We start from the raw sequence: 22,326 nt of genomic DNA, 5'->3' as shown, positions 1-22,326 counted from the left end.
GAGGGATGGCCAAGCGCAAAGGCCCTGAGGTGAGAATGTGTTTTTGCATGTGATGGACAGACTCAAGTGAGGTATCATAATGGAAGAAACACAGGTGACTCTTTACCATAGGAACAAACGTTAACACCTTGCTCATAATAAGAGAAATATAAACTAGAAAACTCATTGAGGTCTCTAGTGTGTGTTTAGGATATCTTGATTGCTAGTGTCAGTAACAGAATCTGAATTAGCTGGAGAAAAGATTGGAAGGCATTGATTCAGACAATGCTGGCTGAGTTCACTTGTAGAAATATGTGCGCCTACAGAAAGAGAAATGCAAATCAAAGCTTCACTGAGATAATCACATCTTACCCACCAGATGGGAAAATGTCCAATGCATTCTGAAACACATACTGTGGAGAAACAAACTTTCTCATAAATTGCTGGTGGGGAAGAAAAATAGTACAATTCCTGTGGAGAAAAATTTGGCAAGAGCTAGCAAAATTACATAGGCATTTGCCTTTTAACCCAGTGTTTCCACTCTAAAATGTGTCCCAAAGATACAGTAACAAAATATGAAAATTCAAAGTCTATCCATTGCTGCATTATTTAATAGCGAAAGGCTGGAAACAACCCAAATGGGGACTAATTGCAGAAACGTTGGTAAATCCAAATAGTTGAATACTATACAGGTGTAAAAAGGAAAAGGCCTATTTCTACATATTACTATGGTGTGATCGCCAGCATCACATTTTATGGTGATTAAGACCAAGACAGAAAATAGTGAGCAAAGTGTACTATCATTTATGGGATAAAGGTTGGGAAAATAATATACACATATACTTGTTACTCATCTGACAAAGGGCTAATATCCAGAATCTACAATGAACTCAAACAAATTTACAAGAAAAAAACAAACAACCCCATCAAAAAGTGGGCAAAGGACATGAACAGACACTTCTCAAAAGAAGACATTTAGGCAGCCAAAAAACACATGAAAAAATGCTCATCATCACTGGCCATCAGAGAAATGGAAATCAAAACCACAATGAGATACCATCTCACACCAGTTAGAATGGCAATCATTAAAAAGTCAGGAAACAACATGTGCTGGAGAGGATGTGGAGAAATAGGAACACTTTTACACTGTTGGTGGAACTGTAAACTAGTTCAACCATTGTGGAAGTCAGTGTGGCGATTCCTCAGGGATCTAGAACTAGAAATACCATTTGATCCAGCCATCCCATTACTGGGTATATACCCAAAGGACTATAAATCATGCTGCTATAAAGACACATGCACACATATGTTTATTGCAGCACTATTCACAATAGCAAAGACTTGGAACCAACCCAAATGTCCAACAATGATAGACTGGATTAAGAAAATGTGGCACATATACACCATGGAATACTATACAGCCATAAAAATGATGAGTTCATGTCCTTTGTAATGACATGGATGAAATTGGAAATCATCATTCTCAGTAAACTATCACAAGAACAAAAAACCAAACACTACATATTCTCACTCATAGGTGGGAATTGAACAATGAGAACACATGGACACAGGAAGGGGAACATCACACTCTGGGGACTGTTGTGGGGTGGGAGGAGGGGGGAGGGATAACTTTAGGAGATATACCTAATGCTAAATGATGAGTTAATGGGTGCAGCACACCAGCATGGCACATGTATACATATGTAACTAACCTGCACATTGTGCACATGTACCCTAAAACTCAAAGTATAATAAAAAAAATCAGATTAAAAAAAAAGAATTTTTAAAATGAGAGAGGCTAAACAATAAGGATGTATGAGAAGGAAAGAAAGAATATTTTGATCACAGGGATAGAAGCTGGATTTCTTTATAGATCTGTAGTTTTGGTTTTTGAGCCATGGAAATATTTTATATAATTATAACACAAAATTAAAGAGAAAAACAATCATTAGGCATCAAAAACAGATGAACCTAACTTAGTCTTTAGTTGGTGGAATAGATGTGCTATTCTAAATGACTGTAAGACATAATTTGTATATGCTTTATGGGATATACTCTAAGGACAAAAATAACTAGAAAAAAATCTTAAACTCTTTCTGGTTGCATTAATATTGTGACTCCAAGGCTGTTGTGCCTATAGTGTGGGATAAGGCAACTAGCCAATTATGTTGCTGGTAAGAACGAAGATATCTGGTGTGAAAGAAAGGGATACAAATGTAAGACTTATGTGTTTTAGCAGAATCTCTGTAGTCCTGGATCTGAAATGGAATGATCAATCTGAACTCATGGCATATGTTATCTTTAAAATATTTACATATTTTCTAGCTCTGTTCACTAAAAAGGCTTATAAACAATACCCAACCCAGTACAAAGAGCTCCTCTAAGCCTCTAGATTGATATCTTAAAATATGTTGAAATATTTACCAAGTGGAACTGGGGTTCCTTGGAGAAATGCCTGACTCCTTATCTAAGGCAGGAAATGAACAAGATGAGTCTGGAACATCTTGTCATACCATAAGGTAAGTGCCCTTTGAAGATTTGTCAGAGGACTCAGGAACCAACCTGATTAAACTCCCACTAGCTAAAGATGGGCAATTTGAGCATTAATAAGATTAAACCTCAATGTATTGTAGTTTTATACGTTTAATATGTTTAACCATCACATATGTTTAATCCATGAATTCCTAATGATACTTTAAAAATAAAAATGAAAAAACCCTCAGTGATCTTTGCAGGATAATAGGGAAGTAAATCATGAAAAAAAAAAACTGAGTGCAGTGTCTCAAGCCTGTAATCCCAGTGACTCTGGAGGCTGAGGCAGGAGGATCACTTGAGGCCAGGAATTGGAGACCAGCCTGGGCAACATATCTCATAAAAAGTTTTTAATTAATAAAGGAAAAGAAGCAAGTATTTATTTTTGCCTTTATTACAAAAACCATGGCTCAAAGTAACTAAATAGTAGATGTGAAGTAGTTCCTCTTAATGGAAGTATTCCATGAATAAATGAAGGAGGAATATCATCATTGTGTAAATCCTAATAAATGAACGCACCTAGACATTGAGCATGAAGGCACTAATACCACAAAAGAGAGACAGCCAGACTCTATGTACCCACTGATAGAAGTACACATAGCACCATCTAGGAAGGAGTCTTGCCAGACCTGAATCCCTTAAGCATCTGGATCTAAACAACAGAACCTACAGGCAACAGAAAAATCTGTTAAACTACACTGTGTCGAGTTTCTAAATTTCCACTATATGTAAATTCTAAAAGACAAATAACATGGCTTCATCACCACCAACAAACTGCAAGGAATTAGAAAAAGAAATGGAGGAGAACTCTATAGATTAAAAGAAACATGAGAGACACAGTAGTTTGGATCCCAATTTAAATAAGCAAACTATTAAAGAGGAAAGAAGGAAGAGAAGGAACACCAGGATGCGATCAAGGAGAGGGGGAGAAGGGATGGGAAGTGAGAGGACATCATAGTACAGCTGGAGAAATTTGAACCCTGGCAGGACATTTGGTGATACTAAGGAAATATTCTTGCTTTTCGAATTGTGTGATGGTACGTATTGTGATTTCAAAAGAGGAATCCTTTGTCTTTTAGAGATATATACTGAAATATTTATAAATGAAATGATATGATGCCAGGCACCTGCTGCAAAATAATCTGGAGTGAGTATGGAAGTGGGTGAAGACATGGAGCTGTGGTTTTCAGGCTTGAGCTTGCATCAGAATCACCTGGAGGGCTTATTAAAATACAGATACTGGTGTTCCCTCCAGAGTGTCTGATTCAGTCTTGGGTGGGGCCCAAGAATCTGCCTTTCTAATAAGCTCACAAGTGATGTTGATGCTGTTGGTCTGGGGACCACACTCTGAGAGTGACTAGCAGAGAGGAAGCAAGATTGGCCCCTTGTTAATTATTCTTGCACCTGGGTGGTGGATACATGAAGGCTCATTATTATATTCTCTCTTCTGCTGAATATATTTGAAATTCTCCATAATAAACATTTAAAAAACAGATGATCCAGAAGGCCATACAGAAGGAGCAGAGCCTTTGACAACCCATAGCTGTAATGGGAACTTCTATGCTCATTAGCCAAACAGGCTTGGCTGCTGCTACCACAGCTTCCTCTGGGATTGGAAGGTGTGCATCTCCTCCTGCTGAGATGGAGGTGAGTGTATCAGCTCAGCTGTCCATCCTTTTAGAGAATTGCCTGAACTGAAGGGAGGGCAATGGCCTCTGTCCAAGGGGTCTGTGCATAATGCATCCTTTCCTCAGTGTGATCAGTCATTGCAAGAGCAGTGGTTTGGGTGAATCCCAAGGTTTTCTGGCCACTTCAGCTGGAAAGGACACTCCTGAACAGAGCTAAGCCAGGACTCAGCTCTCAGAGATGAGAGGTTATCACCGAACTCACCATGCCTTTGCAGCCCTTCTGCAAAAGCCTCCCTGCAACTCCTAGATCTAGGAGGCACCTCTATTGGTTTGAGTCTCTCTACTTGCCTTTTTAGATTCATTTGTGTATTTATCCATTCATCTTTCAGATGTTTATTAGAGTAACTCCTAAGTGTCAGGCATCCTTCTAGCCCCTGGGAATAAGCAGGGAACAGAATAGGCAAAAATCTCTGCTTTTATGGAGATTAAATTCTAGTTGTGAGGACAAGCAGTGGACACATAAAGAAATAAATGAACAGAATAATTTTAGGTAGCGAAAAGTGCTGTGAAGAAAGTTAAAATGAAGATGCCAGGATAGTGATTGACTCTGTGTGTGTAAAAATGTGCACACAATTTTTATTTTAGCTGATTGGGGAATACTTTTCCAAAGAGATGTGATCTGAGCGGAGATCCAGATGATAAGAAGGAGCAAGCCATGAAGAGATCTGAATATTTTCAGAGAGAGGGAATAGCAAGTGCAAAGGGCCTGAGATGGGAATGAGCTTGGAATTTTTTTCTTTGTTTGTTTCTTTTTTTTTTTTTGGAACACCAATAAGGCCAATTGGGCTGGAACAAGAGGAGTGAAGAAAGGTGAGAATGATATGAGATGAAGTGGGAGAATAATCCAAGTCTAGTGTTTACAAGGCCTTGTAGCCATTGGCCAAAGTATATCTATATTCTAGACACCTCCAAGGCTGCAAGTCAGCCCCTAGCTATAAAAAAACACATTCTCGGCTAGGAGCGGTGGCTCAAGCCTGGAATCCCAGCACTTTGGGAGGCCAGCATGGGCGGATCATGAGGTCAAGAGATTGAGACCCTCCTGGCCAACATGGTGAAACCCCATCTCTTCTAAAAATACAAAAATTAGCTGGGCGTGGTGGCCCGTGCCTGTAGTCCCAGCTACTAGGGAAGCTGAGGCAGGAGAATCATTTGAACCCGGGAGGTGGTGGTTGCAGTGAGCTGAGATCGTGCCACTGCACTCCAGCCTGGTGATAGAATGAGACTGTATCTCAAACAAACAAACAAACAAACAAACAAAACTCTAGAGAAACAGGACACTGTTATAACAGGGGAGCCTCCTGGGCTCTCTAGCCAATAGGAAAATGACCATATTGTATAGACGAATGACTATTAAAAACCCAATAATTTGGGGGTTTAAAACCCACTAATTTTAGTTCAGAGTTACTGGAAAGTTCCTTTGCCCCACAAATCATCTGCTCTTGATGCCTAGAACTCTGCCCTAAAAACACAATTTGCCCAACTTAAGACTCTGTCTCTTATTAAAATATGGATTCCTCTGGGAGGGATAATACTATGAGTTATCAGTCATTTAATGCTTATACAGATGAGTTGACAACTGTCCTTGAAAAGATATTTTAAAAGAGGAAAGCATAAAGTTAGTGGGTGCTTGGATAGCAGGAAGGAATCTGTAGGGCAGAATCAAATTAGAAAGGGAAAGCTGAGGATACATCAGAAAAAAAAAAACTGCCTATTTTACAACTTCAAGTAGGGCTTTGCTTCCTGGATAATGTCCTCTGGTCAGGGCATATCACAGCAATGTTTATCTTTTATAGCTCTTTCCTAAACATAAAGTGTGAAATAATTCATACAGCCCCTTATGTAAACAGAGCAATGATTAGAATGTGTTGCTTCTACTTTGCTGTTGTTTCTTGATGGGCTCTGGGCACACGTGGACTTTGCCTCTATGGATGAACTGTCACTGATATGGCACAACGTTTTCATGAGTATGAAACAGTGATGTGCTGGAACAGCCTGTGTGAGCAGATTACATGCATGTCTTCCTAACTTTGTATTCAGTTTGACTTCACACTGACTGCTGGAAATCAGCCATGATGAGCATATTTACACCATAGAAATTGACGAATGCTAAAAATTGAAATGTTTCTTTTCAGAGAGCTGATTGTTAAACATTTACCAGTATGCTGTGAAATGTAAAAAATAAATTTTAGGATATGCCATGGCATATGAAAAAATATTCATTTCTTTGTTTTGCCTCTTGAACAGATGCCAGTGATATTCAAAATCACATTCATCTTTGTATTACTTTACATTTTAGCTACACTTGTACAGGTAGATCCCCCATTTACCTTTTCAAAAGCTGCCTGGTACTTCATGTTGGCCAGGTTTTGCATTATCTGGCTCCGGCTGCCTTGTATACTTCAGGCTCCAGCCAGATTTAACCCTGAGTGAGTTTTGCATCCAAATGCCTTATTCTTTCCTTTGGACATTTCTAGTCTGTTTTTACCTAGCTGAAGGGCACCCCTCACTTCTCTGTCTGCCAGTATCTTTCCCGTATTTCAAGGTCAGAGCAGAAATTTCCTCCCCCTCTTTGATGCTCACCTGCCATCCTAACATGGGATCCAGCATTCAGCATTCATTGCTCTTTCTCCAGTGCTCCCACTGAACACTTCCTATACCTATTCAGCCATCACCATCCCTGCCTTGTGAAATGTTGGTCTCCATGTCTTATCTCCTCCCCTGGATTTTAAGCCCATTGATGATAGTGACATTTGCTTTTTCATCATTTTATCCTTGAGAGTATCAGATGCAGAGCTTTGCATAGTCATTACTTGATATTAGTTGGATTATATGCATATATGACTTAATATTTCCCACAGTGTCCTGGACAGCGAAATAAATGCCACTTGAACAAATGCACAAAGACACACACACACAGTTTCATCAGTCTAAATATCCATATTTGTGGCCTGATTACCTTTAGCATAGAAAATGCCTTGTTGAAGGGGAACATTGGACTCAAGTGTAGACCAATGAGGACAAATGAGAAAGCTTCTACTCTCAGTCTGAAATGTCACCTTTCTCATCTGCATGTAAAATTGGGAGGCTTTTGTCCAGTCATATGTTAGAAAAGTACCAATCTGTTATAAATCAGGATGTTCCAGTGGCCACTGAAGATACAACTGAACTCTTAAGGATAGATGCTGCTACAATGTTAGTGAGTTCTACTGGGACTTGTATAACTAATGATAAAATAAAAAACAATTGGAAATTTTTCCTTTGGTCACTCCTGTGAAAGGAGGCTATTCCTGTTTGATTGATTTATTTATTAAACAAGTATCATCTTCTTGTGCCAGGCAATCTGTGAAAGACTCAAGATATAAAGGTAAATTATCTGTGGCCTTGCCCTTCAGGGATTTATAATCAGGAAAAAAGCCTGAGAAAGCAAAGGGATGTGTTCAAAGTCTCAGGTGAAGTCAAGCCCCGAGGATCTGACAAGCTCTGAGCCACATCAGTGAGTTTGCCCATTAGACCCTGCCATCTGTCCCCGTGTGAAATATTTGCTGTAACTCCTTTCCATGAACTGCTTTTGGTTTGAATGACCTTGGAGACAGCCTGAAATCCTGAGCTTGGAAGGGTGCTCTTAGCGTTACTGGTCTGCACTTATAGTCTTCAAATAGAATTTCCACAAACCTCTAATTATCTCCTCTTACCATGCTCCCTAAATGACAGACGACCAGCTCTTTAGTCACTCCAAGAACGGATTTCTATTCAGCCCATGCCCGGGATGCATTAGGATGCCCAGAACATGTGTGGCTGCTCCGAGTGGCACAGAGCAATTAACAGAAGCCAAGCAATTTGCAAAATGCCTCAACTTCCTGCTCATCTCGAAGGCAGAAAATTGTCAAACCTTAACCTCAGGAGGCTCATCTGCAGAATTACACCTCCCCCACCTCAAAGAAGAAACTCTGGTGTCAGATTCCCCCCCTCCTGCTTTTTGCAAACATAAGCACTCGGCTGCAACAACAGCTATGACTCAGTTCCTAGCTAACGCTGCCTGAATTGATTTAGTCTGAGTTCAGATTTAGCACATAATCATGTTCAATTTGCTCCACTGCACTGCCTAGAGATAAAAGGCTTGGAGAAAAAAAAATAGCTTCAGCTTGTGTCAGTCTTTGTGGTGATGTCATTGCCATGAGCGAGCTGGGCCGTTCGTTACTCTGCTGTGCTGCCTCAGACGCGGAGGGCTGCGTGCAGTGGGAGCGGGCTCCAGGAGCCCGAGCCTCCAGCCGTCCCCAGAGCAAGGCAGCACCGAGGCCTGGCCACAGCAATATCCATCTGGAAGCTCTTCCCTTCACTCCCAACTCTGAGGTTGCCTAACTCTTTATTAAAAATTCAGAAGGGGGAATGCCAGCCCCTAGCATGGACTGTGATGTTTCCACTCTGGTTGCCTGTGTGGTGGATGTCGAGGTCTTTACCAATCAGGAGGTTAAGGTATGCACCTGCAATCCTATTTTTCATTGTTGCTGTTACTGACGCTGCTTGGCAGAGCCTTTTTAGCATGAAGAAATAAGACTTTGGTTAATAGTTTTCAGCTCATAGACTGCGCTAGAAATGCATGTAGTGAGTGCATGGCTACATTAAGTAGAATAAGTTGGAAGAGGGACCAGCATATTATTTTTAAATATGACAAGGTCTGCCATTGTTTCTTCTTGTCTTTTTTATTAGGTAATCCCTGGTCAGTCCTTTCTGAGTAGACACATTTTCATATTCTCATATTGTATCTTTGTCAATAAGGAGAATTTTCCAGCCCTCAATGTCAAGAGGGATTTTGAATCAATGATTACATGAAGAAAGCACACATAATAAACCCAGCATCCAGGCCAGCCTGACAGTGGGGCAATAACCCTTTCTGGCATGTCACTTAAATATCCTGTGATGTGGTCTTCAAATTAAACAATAGCTGTTCTACAGATGGCAGTTTCAGTCCCCAGCTTTCTGGAAATCAAAGTTGGAGAACAGCTGCCTAAATTTTCTTTGTCAGGCAAAGAAAGCAAGTCATTTTCCTTGAGCAGTTGTTCATAAAGTTTAGGCATAAATATTTCGCATCTTAAGGCTTAGTATTACACATGCTGGTCCTCACTGATTGCCGGCAGCAGTTGTTGACTTGTCATAGGTAATCGTCCTCTGATGATATTCATTCCCTTTTATTTTCCATTTGGCTTTATATTATGGAGAAGATGCCAGGCTTGCAAAATGGAAATGTTTATTTTTTCTCTCATATTTAATAGAAGAACTAGCTGAAGCTTCTTAAACAGTTCACTCACACATATACACGCACAGAAGGTCAGTTGTTCATTGTGTGGTGGGAGGAATAAAAGGTGAATTACATTGCATAATCATTTACCATCCTTGCTTTAGTCTCAACTTAAGGAAAAACCCTGAATTCTTTATTGTTGGGTGTGCAGGTGACACCCTGGTGCTTTACAGGTGGGGATTTATGTGTTCTTGGCATAGCACATGGCTATGTCATTCAAGATTGCAGCTTTAACAATCTTTTGAAATAGATTTAATAATCTGGCATTTTGTTCCTGAATATTTTAAACATGTAGCCCTGTATTTACTAATTTTTGTGTCAGTGCCATGGAAATGTCTACCACCTGTCATATGAAGGTTCAGAAAATAAGGACATAAAGGTTTGGCACTGTCTGTGATTGCACTGAGAATGGAAACACGCATGCAGAGACCCACAGTCCTGCCAGTCGTACTTCCATAGCACTTGAGAAGGGAGAGCAGTCATTAGACCCCTCCAGTTTAAAGCCAGCGTCAAGTCCAGTGTGGGTAACCAGGTAGAGAGACATCTTCCAGTAACCACTGGAACATAATTCCATCTATGGAGAATAAAACTTTACAGCTCCCTTCTGTCCTCAACAGTTATCTGTTGTTTACACACTTGCCCTGAGAATGTCATAAGATATTCTAAACTTTTTTGGTTTCAGAAAAGGTAATGAGAAAATATTTATTGGAGATCTGCAACATGCCAGGCCTTGTGCTTATATAGGAAAAAGTTTAAAATATGCTTATATGGCATATGTATCTATGATATAGCTATAAAAATAACCAATTGCCGAAGGTTTCTTTAAAGACAAAGAATATTTTGTGGAATTAAGAGGATACAAAGTTGTTACAGCTGGTTGTATGTGAGTGGTTGGGGTGGTTTTATGGAAAAATGATACTTAAAGATGGGTAGATTTTATATAGAAAGAGAGAAGGCACAGCATTTTGCAGACTAGTGAGTCAATTCTTTTGACTGCAGTAGGTTCTCTATGAGAGATTAGAGGCAAACGGGAAAGGAGGTGAGTCAGGGCTAGATGGTGAACAGCTGATGCTGTTCTTCATAAATTTATGAGGTTTTTCGAGGAAGACTGTTACCAGAAATATGTGCTACATGTATTTACTGCCAATAGCTCTGAATCATGATGGGCTTTTTTTTTCTTTTTTTTTTTTTTAGAAAGGTTACCTAATCTTTCTGTGCCTTAGTCTTCTCATATAATGTGAGAATAGTAGTAATTTCTACCTTATTAGCTTAGAGACAAGAGAATTTTACATGTAGAATAATTAACACAGTGCCTGACTCCTATTTAATGCTCAATAAATGTTAGCTATCACCATCATCGTCATTGTCATCTTTGTAGGCACTCTCTGAAAGTGATAGGTAACTTTTACCAGTTTATCGGAATGTCCTAAATCCAGCTGAGTTTACAATGACAGTCTAGCACACAGAAAATGTTTTCCCTCCCACCCCACTCCCAATACACACAAACACTCTAGCCACCTAGAAAACATGGCTTTCCATTTTTGATATTTAATCATCTAATGTAAAGCAGTAACATTATTAAAAAGCAAAGATCTACGTTGTGCTTATTAAAAAGGGGGAAAATGAACAATTTAAGGTGGGCCAAATGTTGTGTGTTAAGAAAACCTTTGCTCCTTGTTCAAAACTGACCATTACTCTTATCACGAAGAAAGGTTCAAATGTAAAATTCTAGGCACCAAACAAAGCTTCCCCAAAGGTATCTGTCTTCTTCATTCGTTACTAATAACTGGTGGAGCCAAGAGTTCCTTCTTCAAAATCTTTAAGGTTTATTGTCAGAGAAAACGGAGGCACATGGAAAGGGTCTGTCTCACCTGCTTACATCCATCTTGCTTAATCTCAGTCTTGTTTGTTTAATAGGCATCCCCACTTTCTACATGTAGCCCCCATGGGCAAGCAGCCATACTAGGGGGATGCAACCAGCAGGCCTCCTTCATAAGTATGGGAGTTTATTTGAAATGGGTAGAAGCATCCACAAATCTAGTTTCCCATAGTGACACAGAAAGCCTCATCCTCCAGTGTGGCTCTCAGCTGATTGTATTAGGGGCCCTTCTGACTCCAGTTTCCTAAATTTCATCAAAGCTGCTCAAGCAATAATACTAAAAAGAGGAGGAAATCAGACAAATGTAATTCTGCCATATTTGGCTTTCTCTGGAAATTCCATTGGTGGTGTTGTGAACTTAGCCGTCTGTTCTGCAATGTGAGAGTTCTCAGAAAGATCTAGAAGTTGAGAGCCCTCAATAGAAAATGCTATAGGGGAACTGCAGAATTTCTGTGTGTGTGAATGTGCAGGGTTGATGTTCTCCAGTATTCTCATATTTCTGAAAATAGTCTACCCACTCCACAAAGAGCCAAACCCTTGGGAAAATGAAAGAGATCCAAGAGATTGGTAACGAAATTTACATTTCACTTTAGTCCAGTGGTTCTTAAACCTGATTGCACATCAGTGTCCCCTGGAGATCTTTTAAAAATATTAATGTGCCCAGGCCCCACCCCCAGAACTTTTACCTGGCTGGTCTGAATGGAGCCCAGGCATAGGTAATCATATAAAGCCAGTGTCTTGTCTCTTTTAGGCACAAGTAGGTACAGGTGAGGTCAGCCAAGAATTGTCTAGAGTAAGCTCTGCTTAAGCACTTGGATCCTTATCTCCCCAGCTAAGACTTGATGTGTGCAGTTTTATAAACGGTATCTCTGAGCTGTCAGAAATGTTGAGGCTCACCCAACACTTCAGTTCTCCACACCTGCAGTTCCTTCACCTGATTCTGAGCCAACAGCAAATGCTCTTCTTTACGGCTGGCCACTGTGGGGGGGCCTTCTCAGAGCTGCAGAGCGCCACCACTCTGCCAGGGGGCATCCAAACCTGGGGCTGCCCCTTCTCTGCAATGGTGGCTTCCTGCACAGAAGAAAGGGTGGGTTCCTCCTCTCTAGATTGGAGGGCTTCTGATTCATGTACCAGGTTTCCAGCCTTGTCTCCATGGGCATCCATGTAGGACACAAGGAATTCACAAAGCTCCCTTCCGCTCATTAGAGCAGGCAGGAAACATGACAAATCTTATAAGAAATACAGAAGCTTCAAAGACCCTTGGCACTTGAGAGATTTGTTCATTCATTCAAAAACATGTGTGGAGCACTTATTACCTACCAGGCAAAGCTCTAAGCCTAGGAGTTCGATAAACGTCCCTGCCGTCATGAAGCATATATTCTAACATGGGATGCACACAATGAAATAGTAAACAAGTAAATATACATGGTAATTTCAGCTAGTGATGAGGGCTATGAACAAAAATGAAGCAGAGTGAGGGATAGAGCATTGATGGGGGAGGAATGGCCACTTTTGAAAAGATTGCCATTGGAAACATCTCTGGGGAAGTGACAGTTTATTAAATGTCATTGTTTCAATGTCATTCAGAGATCTAAAGAAATTTAGAGAGCCATGTACAGAGCTGAGAGAAAATCATTCCACATAGAGTGAATAGTAGGTAGAAAGAGAGGCCATCTTAGCCATCTTATCTGATGTGCTCCTACCTAGTCCCCCCACCAGCACCATTTAACCTGTTTCAATCATTCATTCATTTAGGTACCCATTGAGATGGTCACTGTCTCAAGCTATAATTTATTTTTTTAAGGAGACTCTTTTTCAGAAAACTGTACTTAACCTAATTCCCTCAAGCTACGTTTTAAGCCCAATAGCTCTCTTAGGGTAGGGGTAAATACAAGTAGAAGTGTGTTTTCAGCACAGTAATTCTTCATATGCTTGGAATCTTAGGATTGCAACAGGACAGCTCTTTTCTCTTCTGAAAGGCCAAGGCCTTTTTAAGGTCACTCATAAATCCTACTTTCTCTCCTCTGCTTTTGAGAATTTCTCAACATCCTCCCAATCCATGTGACCCGGGACAATCTCTTAGCCTTTCTGGCTGCAAAATAATCATGCTGAGAAAAATCCCCTACTGCTCTGTGCATTTTATTTTTCTTTTTACACAATAGTATACCTGACTGAGTCAGAGTCTATTTGTTTTATGCTGTTGTGTGAGTTATGAAAAAGACCAGCACATCATGGCCACTGAGTACAATGAAATCTCTCTGTCATACAAACCACTGGACATTTCAAATCACTTGTTTTGTATGGTGAGAGTGATAGGAGGAGAAGGATGAGGCTGAGTTGGTATGATGCACTTTGTACTCTGCTTTGAGGAGAAACAAGTGACACAATTTAGTATGTGTCACTTGTTCAGGAATTGTTTTGGAAGAGAAACTTAGGTGGGTGTTGGTCAAGAAAGCTGGTTGAACTTCATGCCCATTTCTTAAGTTTTTTGCGAGCACTAGGGTAAGGATCTGGGCACAACCAATCATGACCTATGGCTCTGCAGAGCTCTAAAGCTCTTTAATAATTTTCAAAAACCACTGTGTTCACTCAGTAACTTAAAAGTGTTTGAGTTGTATATGATTTAATCCTCAGAAATGGTAAACCCTCTAGAGGTATTCATGGTAATTAACGTTCAGTAACCAAAACGTGAAGTCAACTGAAATGCTCATTCCCTATTCAATGACCATAATAGTAATATTAAAAATAATATTTTGTCATACATCTCTAGACCATCTTTGGTTTATGAAGAACAAAAGGCAGTGTGTGTGTGAGGTGGCAAGAGAGATGGCATGTGTATAACAGATTCTAACCCTCCAGCAAAACAAATGTTGCTATTTCTCCGGTAATAACATGGACTAGAATTGAGGCCATTTTGGAAATAAATGAATTAATGCAAAACTGAAAGTTAAAATTAATGATCTCTAAAACAATTCTTTAAGAACTTAACATTCTTAAATGTACAATACTAAACATTTTCTTGCCTCTGAAGAAAGTAGCAAACATCTTTCAGAGAGAGGGAAGAAATGATTTTATGAAAGTGATACTCCCTGAGAAGGTTCAGAGGCAGATTTCTCAGCCACCTATCACATTTGGTAAAGACAAGGTAGACTGTTCAACTAATAACATTGTTAAGTGGGGAAATCAACTAAAAACTTGTTTATCTGTTTAAAGAATCTTTTAACTGTTGAGAAGCAACAGACACTGGCAGTTGCTACCTCTAACCTAAATGTCAGATATATTAAAACAAAACAGCAATTTTAATGAAAAATTGTTTTCCTAAAGAAACAGATTTTAATGTAAAATTCAGAGAGTGCCATTTGCAGTCTTAGTGATTCTGTTTGAGTCCAACTATCAGTAATTTATATGGGTTTGTTTTAGTACTTTCTGATAAAGCTTAGAATTGACACATAAGAAAGAAAATGATACCTGAAACACTTATTATCACTTTATGTGTTTAGGTGGTAAGCTTAATGGGCTTAATAGGCATTGCAACTTTGCAGTGACTAGCCCAGCTTTGCAAGGAGATCATAAACTATCCAACTCATACCTGGCCTAGAATTTCTTTATGTAAAGGGACAAATGTATTTATGTAAAGGGTCTGTATCCTTTCCCAACGCTAAAGCTAAACTGTTTCAAAAATAGAATTTTAAAAACACATGGAGAGGTAATTTCAACTGGAAATTTTGAGCAGGTACAAAGTTATATATACCCTTTCCACTCTAGCTAGAATGGAGAGTTAATCGTCAAAGTTTTTGAGAATAAAATGTCTACCAAGTTAGACCTTCCCTAGAAAAGGTTCGATATATGTAATTTCATATTCACCTTTTGGGTAAGTATACCTGGGTAAAACATATGTGTGTACATATATGTATATATGGATATTATACACATGTGCAAATGTATGTATAACATGCATATTTACTATATATTTCTCTTTTTTTTTAACCTTCTCTTACCATAGAAGGTTTTTTCTGGATCCTCTACCTATTCTACAATGGCACATCTAACTAGTTAATGGTAATTGCGTGCTTTTAACTACATCAAGGGATTAAGGGCCCAAAGAAGATTCTTGGCAAGTGAGTTGAATAGAAACTTGAACAATTGCTAAAGGAAACTCCCCTGGGAGTGAAGGGGACTAAGAAATTCATTATCTTCTCTTTTTATTGTTATATACCATAGCAGTGTCCACATCCTTACAGTCTAGTACTACAACAGTTATTCTTTCCAGAATCTAATATATCAGCTCTGAACTACACTTTTTTTTAATGTTTCAAAAAGGTCTTGATCCTTTAGCTTCCAGAAAGATGACTTTAGCCTATCTATGCTTCTGATAGATTGGACTATGTACTTACTTTCATTTCCTAAAACAACATCTTCAATAATGTTTTATTTGCTCCAACAATAGGGTACTTTGCTATTTAATTGTAAGATTTTCTTCCCCTACCTCTGGTAGTTCTATAGAAATATGTGAGCAGTGTTCATGCTGTACCCCAAACATTTAACCTCAGGGGACTGTTTACTAAGTTGAGCATTAAACCATCCCACATGTCACCACATGGTGACAAATGTAAGCTCCAGAGATATTCATCTCCATGGATCAATATTATATGTTATCAAGGTGGGCAATTTTAAAACTTCCAACTACTGTTTCCAATCACTAAATTCTTCTAACTACAAGGCATATAACAGGTACTTCATATAATCCCCATTATAGCCCAAGGCATCTATGTAGTTGCCCCATTATAAACAGATTCCTGATATTCAGAGAAGTTACCTTTTTACACAAGATTACACAGCCATTAATTGGCAGAAGTGGGACTTGAACTGTTCTTTCCACTACTGAAATCTCTCTAAGGATTAATTAATAAAGCATTAATCAATTATTGGGGTATAGGCCGGGCACGGTGCCGCATGCCTGTAATCCCAACACTTTGGGAGGCCGAGGTGGGCGGATCAGAAGGTCAGGAGATCGAGACCATCCTGGCTAACACGGTGAAACCCCGTCTCTCTAAAAAATACAAAAAAATAAATTAGCTGGGCATGGTGACAGGTGCCTGTACTCCCACCTACTTGGGAGGATGAGGCAGGAGAATGGCCTTAACTGGGGAGGCGGAGCTTACAGTGAGCCGAGATCATGCCACTGCACTCCAGCCTGGGCGACAGAGAGAGACTCCATCTCAAAAAATAAAAATAAATAAATAAATAAATAAAAGAAAAATTATTGGGGTATAAAGCCGGGAAGATAAGACATTGAACTCATATGTAATATTTCATCTGATGCTTAAAACACTGTTTTTGTCTTATTTCTTATCAGAAGTGGTGGTATACTACTTGTACATAAATCAGTAGTTGAGATCATGTTAGCTTTTCTTAATAAATCTAATGTGGCAATTGAAGGCATAGCATCTATTTTGGATTTTGTTTTAGAATCTGTTTCAAAATCTAATTATGCCATCTAGTTTGGGAAAAAGAAAAGTTTTCTGGAAAATGCAAGGGTTTTCCTGGTTTGACATGTGCCTGGTTTGACAGCTCCTCCACCTCCTTGCTTATGTCACCAAGCATTTTCCATTGACTCAGTGAGGGATAATCTGTGAAGAATTGTAGGGCAGAGGCAGTGAAAACAATATTAATAATATTTTACATCTGAACAGTGCTTTCCAAATTATACAAAACTCAGCTTTTTCACAGGAAACCTCCAAGGTAAACAAAGCCACACAACTCATAATGGGAAAACTTGGACTGGGATTCTTTCACAACACAACACAAGATCTCTTGGTGTATTATTATAGCCTGCATTATCAGTGCATCTAATAGAATTGATTTCATCTTCTATGACTTTACTCTGCCTTTGGGTATTGACTAAGAAAATCTCAGGCTACCTTTCCTAGAACAGGACACATAACCCATGAGCAAACTTAATAATAGCAACAATGTATTGAGCACTGACTATTTGTCAGGCACTATAGAAAGCACTTTTATTCATTCATTCAGCAAATATACATTGAATGCCTTCTATGGTCACGGCCTCAGATTAGGCTCTGCAGATATAGGGATGTATAATCCCATTGGATACAAAAGCCTATGTAGTGCTGGCCTTTATTCTCCTCAGTTCCTTTTTCCCCAAAGAGGATGATGCTGTTATGACCTCTAAAGAGGCTTCCTTTGCTGACGTAGGGCATGTGAGAAGGAAGTCTAGTCTCCAGAGTGGGACATCCTGGAGAGAACTCTCTACTTGACCTCTAGGCCACTTGATAGTGTGACCTTGAGCAAGGATCCTTACTGCTCTGTGCCTCGGTTTCCTCAACTACAAACTGATGAAAATAATAGTGCTTACCTCATAGGTTGGTGGTGATGGCTAAATGCATTAGAGTATGTAAAACACTTAACATAATGACTGGCAGACAGAACACATGCAAGTAATGTCATTCATTACCATCATCATCATCCTCAGTAGTAGTGGACTTTGTACATGGAGTTCTAAGTTTTCTTGCCAGGGAACTCTACCTTACTTGCCTCTCATTATATCAAACTCTTCCCCTGCAGTTTTCAACTCATCTTTGCACAGGGGCAGCAGTGCCCTCACCTCAGGGACACTCAGAGGTGACAGAACCCTACATCAGAAGGGACTGGCTCAGTTTGGGAGTGAGGAATTACAGGCCCTTCCAGGGAGCAGAGATGCTGCAGTTCTTCTCAGGCTGTGTCTCTTCCAAACCTCTTTTCTTGTCTCTTCCAAACTCTTCCAAACCTCTCTAGATAAGGGTTCCCTGTAGAACAGGAGACAGCAGGAAATGAGGGGCCTGGATAAACAGGAAGTATCTTCACTGTAGCCACAAGGGGATGTTGTGGAATGAAGCCTCCAGGAAGTTGCTGTTGTTGACTCAGTTAATGGAAAGGGAAGCAGCCTGAATGAAAAAGCAAGTGTAGAACCCCCTCCCTGACCCCACCAGAATTTAGAGACTCCGTGGCTCCTATCACACTCAGAAGAAAGCCCAATCCTTGCTGTGGCCCTCAAGGCCCATCAGACCTTGCCCCAACAGCCCTGCTGACCTCATCTCCTCTGCACCTCTCCCCCTTTCACTCTGCTCTAACCCCCACTTCCTGCCTGTACCAAGCATCCCTTGGAACTTGCCTTTGCTGTGCCCTCTACCTAGAATCTTCTTCCTTCTGGAGCCTACATGGCTTGCTCCTCACTCATCATAGAGCTGTTCCTGACTATCACACCTACACAGACGACAGGCCCCGCTCCACCCCTCATCCTGCCTTGTCTTTCAACACAATCACAAGATGTTGTATTGTGTGTTCATGTATTGGCTCATTGTCTATCTCCACTCACCAGAATGCAAGCTTCATGAGGGCAGGGGCTTTTCTGTGTGTCTACTGCTGCATCCCTAGAGATGCATATGGTAACATGGAGAAAATGTGTGTTTACAAATGAATGATAGACTCCCATTTGCAAACCCTAAAACATGCTGCTAGACCACCTTCTTTGAAAAAGATGGCCTAGATTTCTAGATTCAAGGCCAGTTTTAATAAGCATTCAGACAGAGTAATGTGCATAGCAGAATACAGATGTTTTGAGACAAGATCTGGCTCTATCGCCCAGGCTGGAATGCAGTGGTGTGATCTTGGCTCACTGCAGCCTCCACTTCCTGGGCTCAAGTGATGCTTCCATCTCAGCCTCCCGAGTAGCTGAGACTAGAAGTACACACCACCATGCCCAGCTAACTTTTGTATTTTTCGTAGCGACAGGGTTTTTCCATGTTGCCCAGGCTGGTCTTGAACTCCTGAGCTCAAGCGATCTGCCTGCCTAGGCCTCCCAAAGTGCTAGGATTACAGACAGCAACCACACCCACACAGAATACAGAAGTTTTAAGGCAAGATGCCTATGAAGGAAAAGAGAGGTTGAACTCAGAACCCATTTCTTTAAAATATATCTAAACACCTTTCTTTGGGCAGGAATTTTACATGGAGTTATGGACTTGTTTCACCGCAGTAATGCTTAACTATAATTGTAATATTTACAACATTGACCTTCAATTTCCATTTCTAGTTTAAAACAGTGGAGATAGGTAGAAATTAGATTAATTACCCAACTGAGTTCAGTTTTTTTTTTTTTGTTTTTTGTTTTTTTGCTTAGGAGGCATCTTATCCTAAAAAATCTCTGTATTCGGCCATATACACCTACACACCTACTCTGGCTGCTTATAAACTTATATCATAAAACTAGTAAACATCTTTTTTGTGTTTTTTTTCTTTTCTTTTCTTTTCTTTTTTTTTTTTTTTGACAGAGTCTCACTCTGTTGCCCAGGCTTTAGTGCAGTGTTGCAATCTCGGCTCACTGCAACCTCTGCCTCCTGGGTTCAAGCAATTCTCATGCCTCAGCCTCCCAAATAGCTGGGATTACAGGCATGCGCCACCAGGCCTGGCTAATTTTTGTGTTTTTAGTAGAGATGGGACTTTGCCATGTTGGCCAAGCTGGCCTCGAACCCCTGGCCTCAAGTGATCTGCCTACCTCAGCCTCCCAAACTGTTGGGATTATAGGCATCAGTCACCACACCCAGCCACTGGGTATGGTGTACCCATAATAGTAAACAATTCCGATACTAAAAAACAAAAAAGAAAAACTTAGCTAAAAGCCCCCACTATTTGTTGCTTGAATAAATAAGAGTAGATTTGAATTATTAATGAGCAAGATAGTGCATGGTGTGTTTTATATTCTCACTGTATAATGAAGTACTCCATTTGTAGTGCTTAGCAAAATAGTATTCTATATTTAAATAATTCTTACATATTACTAACAACAATTAGCATTTATGTAGCCTCAGAAGACTGGAACTCACTTTGAATGAATGTTGCCTCATAACACCTCTTTGATGTAGTCAGGAAGTATATGATTCTCTGAATGAGAAATTCTGGTTAGAAGAGTTCCCCAAATTATATAACAAATCAATAGAGGAGAGATACAAGTTTGCACATTTTTACTTCACATTATGATTGTATAGTTCTTGAAGTTGGAACCAAGAAGCCATTTGTTATAAAGGTATAATGGAAAGCAACTTGTTCTTTGGAGGCAGAAAGACCTGAGTTCAGGATATTTGTTATTTAAGATTTTCCTTATATGTAAAAAGAAGATACAAATTTAGGTTGAAGGCTATGGGATGTAGGTGATCAATACATAGGAGCCATTATTCCTGATGCCCTGGTATAGCATTAGTGAGACAGTCCCACTTGAGAAATGTGATGGAGCACTCAGTGTGTAGTAGGTACTGCCTCCAGACATGGGAATTCAGGAATGTGAGGCATGCCTCCTGCCCTCAGTGAGTCTCTAGGCTGGTGAAGGAGTACAGGTAGTAAATAAGTACATAGAGAGTAGAACATAGAGCGTGCCATGGTTTGAGTAAGCCCAGTACACTATGGAAGCCTGTAAGAGAGTAGTCTGGGATGAGGAGGGAAGGCTACCCCAAGAAGGTAACCCATGAGTTACAGCTTTATAGGTTAAGTAGGAATTTGCCAGGTGAAGGAAAGATGGGAAAGGAAGAGGCCTGCACTAAAGCAGAAATGCCAGAGAGAATGGTGAACTCTAAGAATTAGAGTCCTGGATGAATGTAGTATTACACAGAAACTGGGGTCACATTATGAAGGAGTTTGGGCCCTATGTGCAAGTCTAACAGGATTGGGTCATGGGAAGCATGTTCAGCAGAGGAGTGGCTCATTGCCTAGTCTGACTGGAAGTCCACTCTGGCTGGAGTGTGAACTGTGACTGCACTAAGGCCAACATGCCAAGTAGGGAGCAGAGCCACTTGCAAATACCTCTCTATTAACAGATGAGGAGGCGGCTGCAGTATTGCAGCCAGACCCGATGAGGGCTTGTGAAACTGCAGAGTCCCAGTATCCTTGAATTATGTTGATTGCCTTCTAGTTAGTCTTCTGTCTTTCCTTTTTAAAGAAGAAAGAAGTCAAACTAGAAAAGCAGCCATCTTGAGGATATGATTAGGTTGCCATTCAAAAAGGGTAAGGTTTCTGGGGAGACAGGCATATTTGTTGGCACTACACCTAAAATATTCATGAGGCACATTTAGTTCAGCAGGAATATTGTGATTGTCTTCCAGAGAAGAAGGTCTAAAATCAGAAATCCAAACCCTGGTTCCTGCCCTGGGGAATCACTTACTCTGGGCAAGGGAGACAGACTTACAAGCCCAGACAGATATCCCTTATCTAACTGTTCTGCCCTGATTCCTCCTCAAATTCCTAAAAACTCGTAAGTGGAAATTCAGTGATGTTAAATGCTGGACTTAGAATATTCTAGGCACCTCCTGAGAGCAAATACACATGCACATACATAGTAACATCTCAATGTTATTGCTAAAATATTTTCATAGGGGCTAAAACTCCTGAAGTTGACCATATACCACGCTAGGAGAAAGAAAAGTCTGATACCATGTCCTTGTACTTAACTGTTGCCATCATAGCACCAGCCTTGCCTTAGCATGGCATGTAACCCATGAGTTACGGCTTTATAGGTTAAGTATCTACATTTAGTAGGTGCTGAATAAAGGTTGGATGAGGGCAGCAGGATGGAAGAAGAGGCGGAAGGAGATAAGCCCCTCTGCCTATAGGGGCAGACTCCAGAAGTTACACATATCACTTCCTCTCAGATTCAACTGGACAGAAAATGAGCATATGGACTCATCTGGACACAAGAGGGGCTGAGAATATCACCTTTTTCCTGTGTGGTCCTATGCCCAGCTAAAAGTCAGGATTCTATTATAAACAGAAGAGGAAGGTGGATATTGGGAGACACATAACAATCTCTAGTGCAAGTGACAAATGAATCCTTTAAATAAATGACCAGAACTCAAGTTCTAGGATTCACATATGCTAAACAGCAGTCCAGAGGGAGTTAATAAGTC

At 40.2% G+C, this 22,326-nt stretch overlaps 1 protein-coding gene across 4 annotated transcripts in view; it reads left to right on the top strand.

Annotated features, from left to right (window-relative positions):
* RCAN2 (regulator of calcineurin 2) overlaps window positions 1–22,326 on the top strand; it is a 273,184-nt gene that overhangs the window by 159,888 nt on the left and 90,970 nt on the right. Inside the window, exon 1 of one of the 4 annotated variants that reach the window (XM_008958688.4) lies at window positions 8,210–8,672. The exons of the other annotated variants lie outside the window; for them this stretch is intronic. Coding sequence (XP_008956936.1) covers window positions 8,586–8,672 — 87 coding nt within the window. The 5' untranslated portion in view covers window positions 8,210–8,585. Of the gene's footprint in view, window positions 1–8,209; window positions 8,673–22,326 lie in introns of those variants that run through there. 4 annotated transcript variants of the gene reach the window in all.

The sequence above is a fragment of the Pan paniscus genome, chromosome 5 (genome assembly GCF_029289425.2).
Source record: "Pan paniscus chromosome 5, NHGRI_mPanPan1-v2.0_pri, whole genome shotgun sequence".
Classification (NCBI taxonomy): Eukaryota; Metazoa; Chordata; class Mammalia; order Primates; family Hominidae; genus Pan; species Pan paniscus.
The sequence above is the reverse complement of the archived record's forward strand: the minus strand, read 5'-3'. Positions and strand labels throughout refer to the sequence as shown.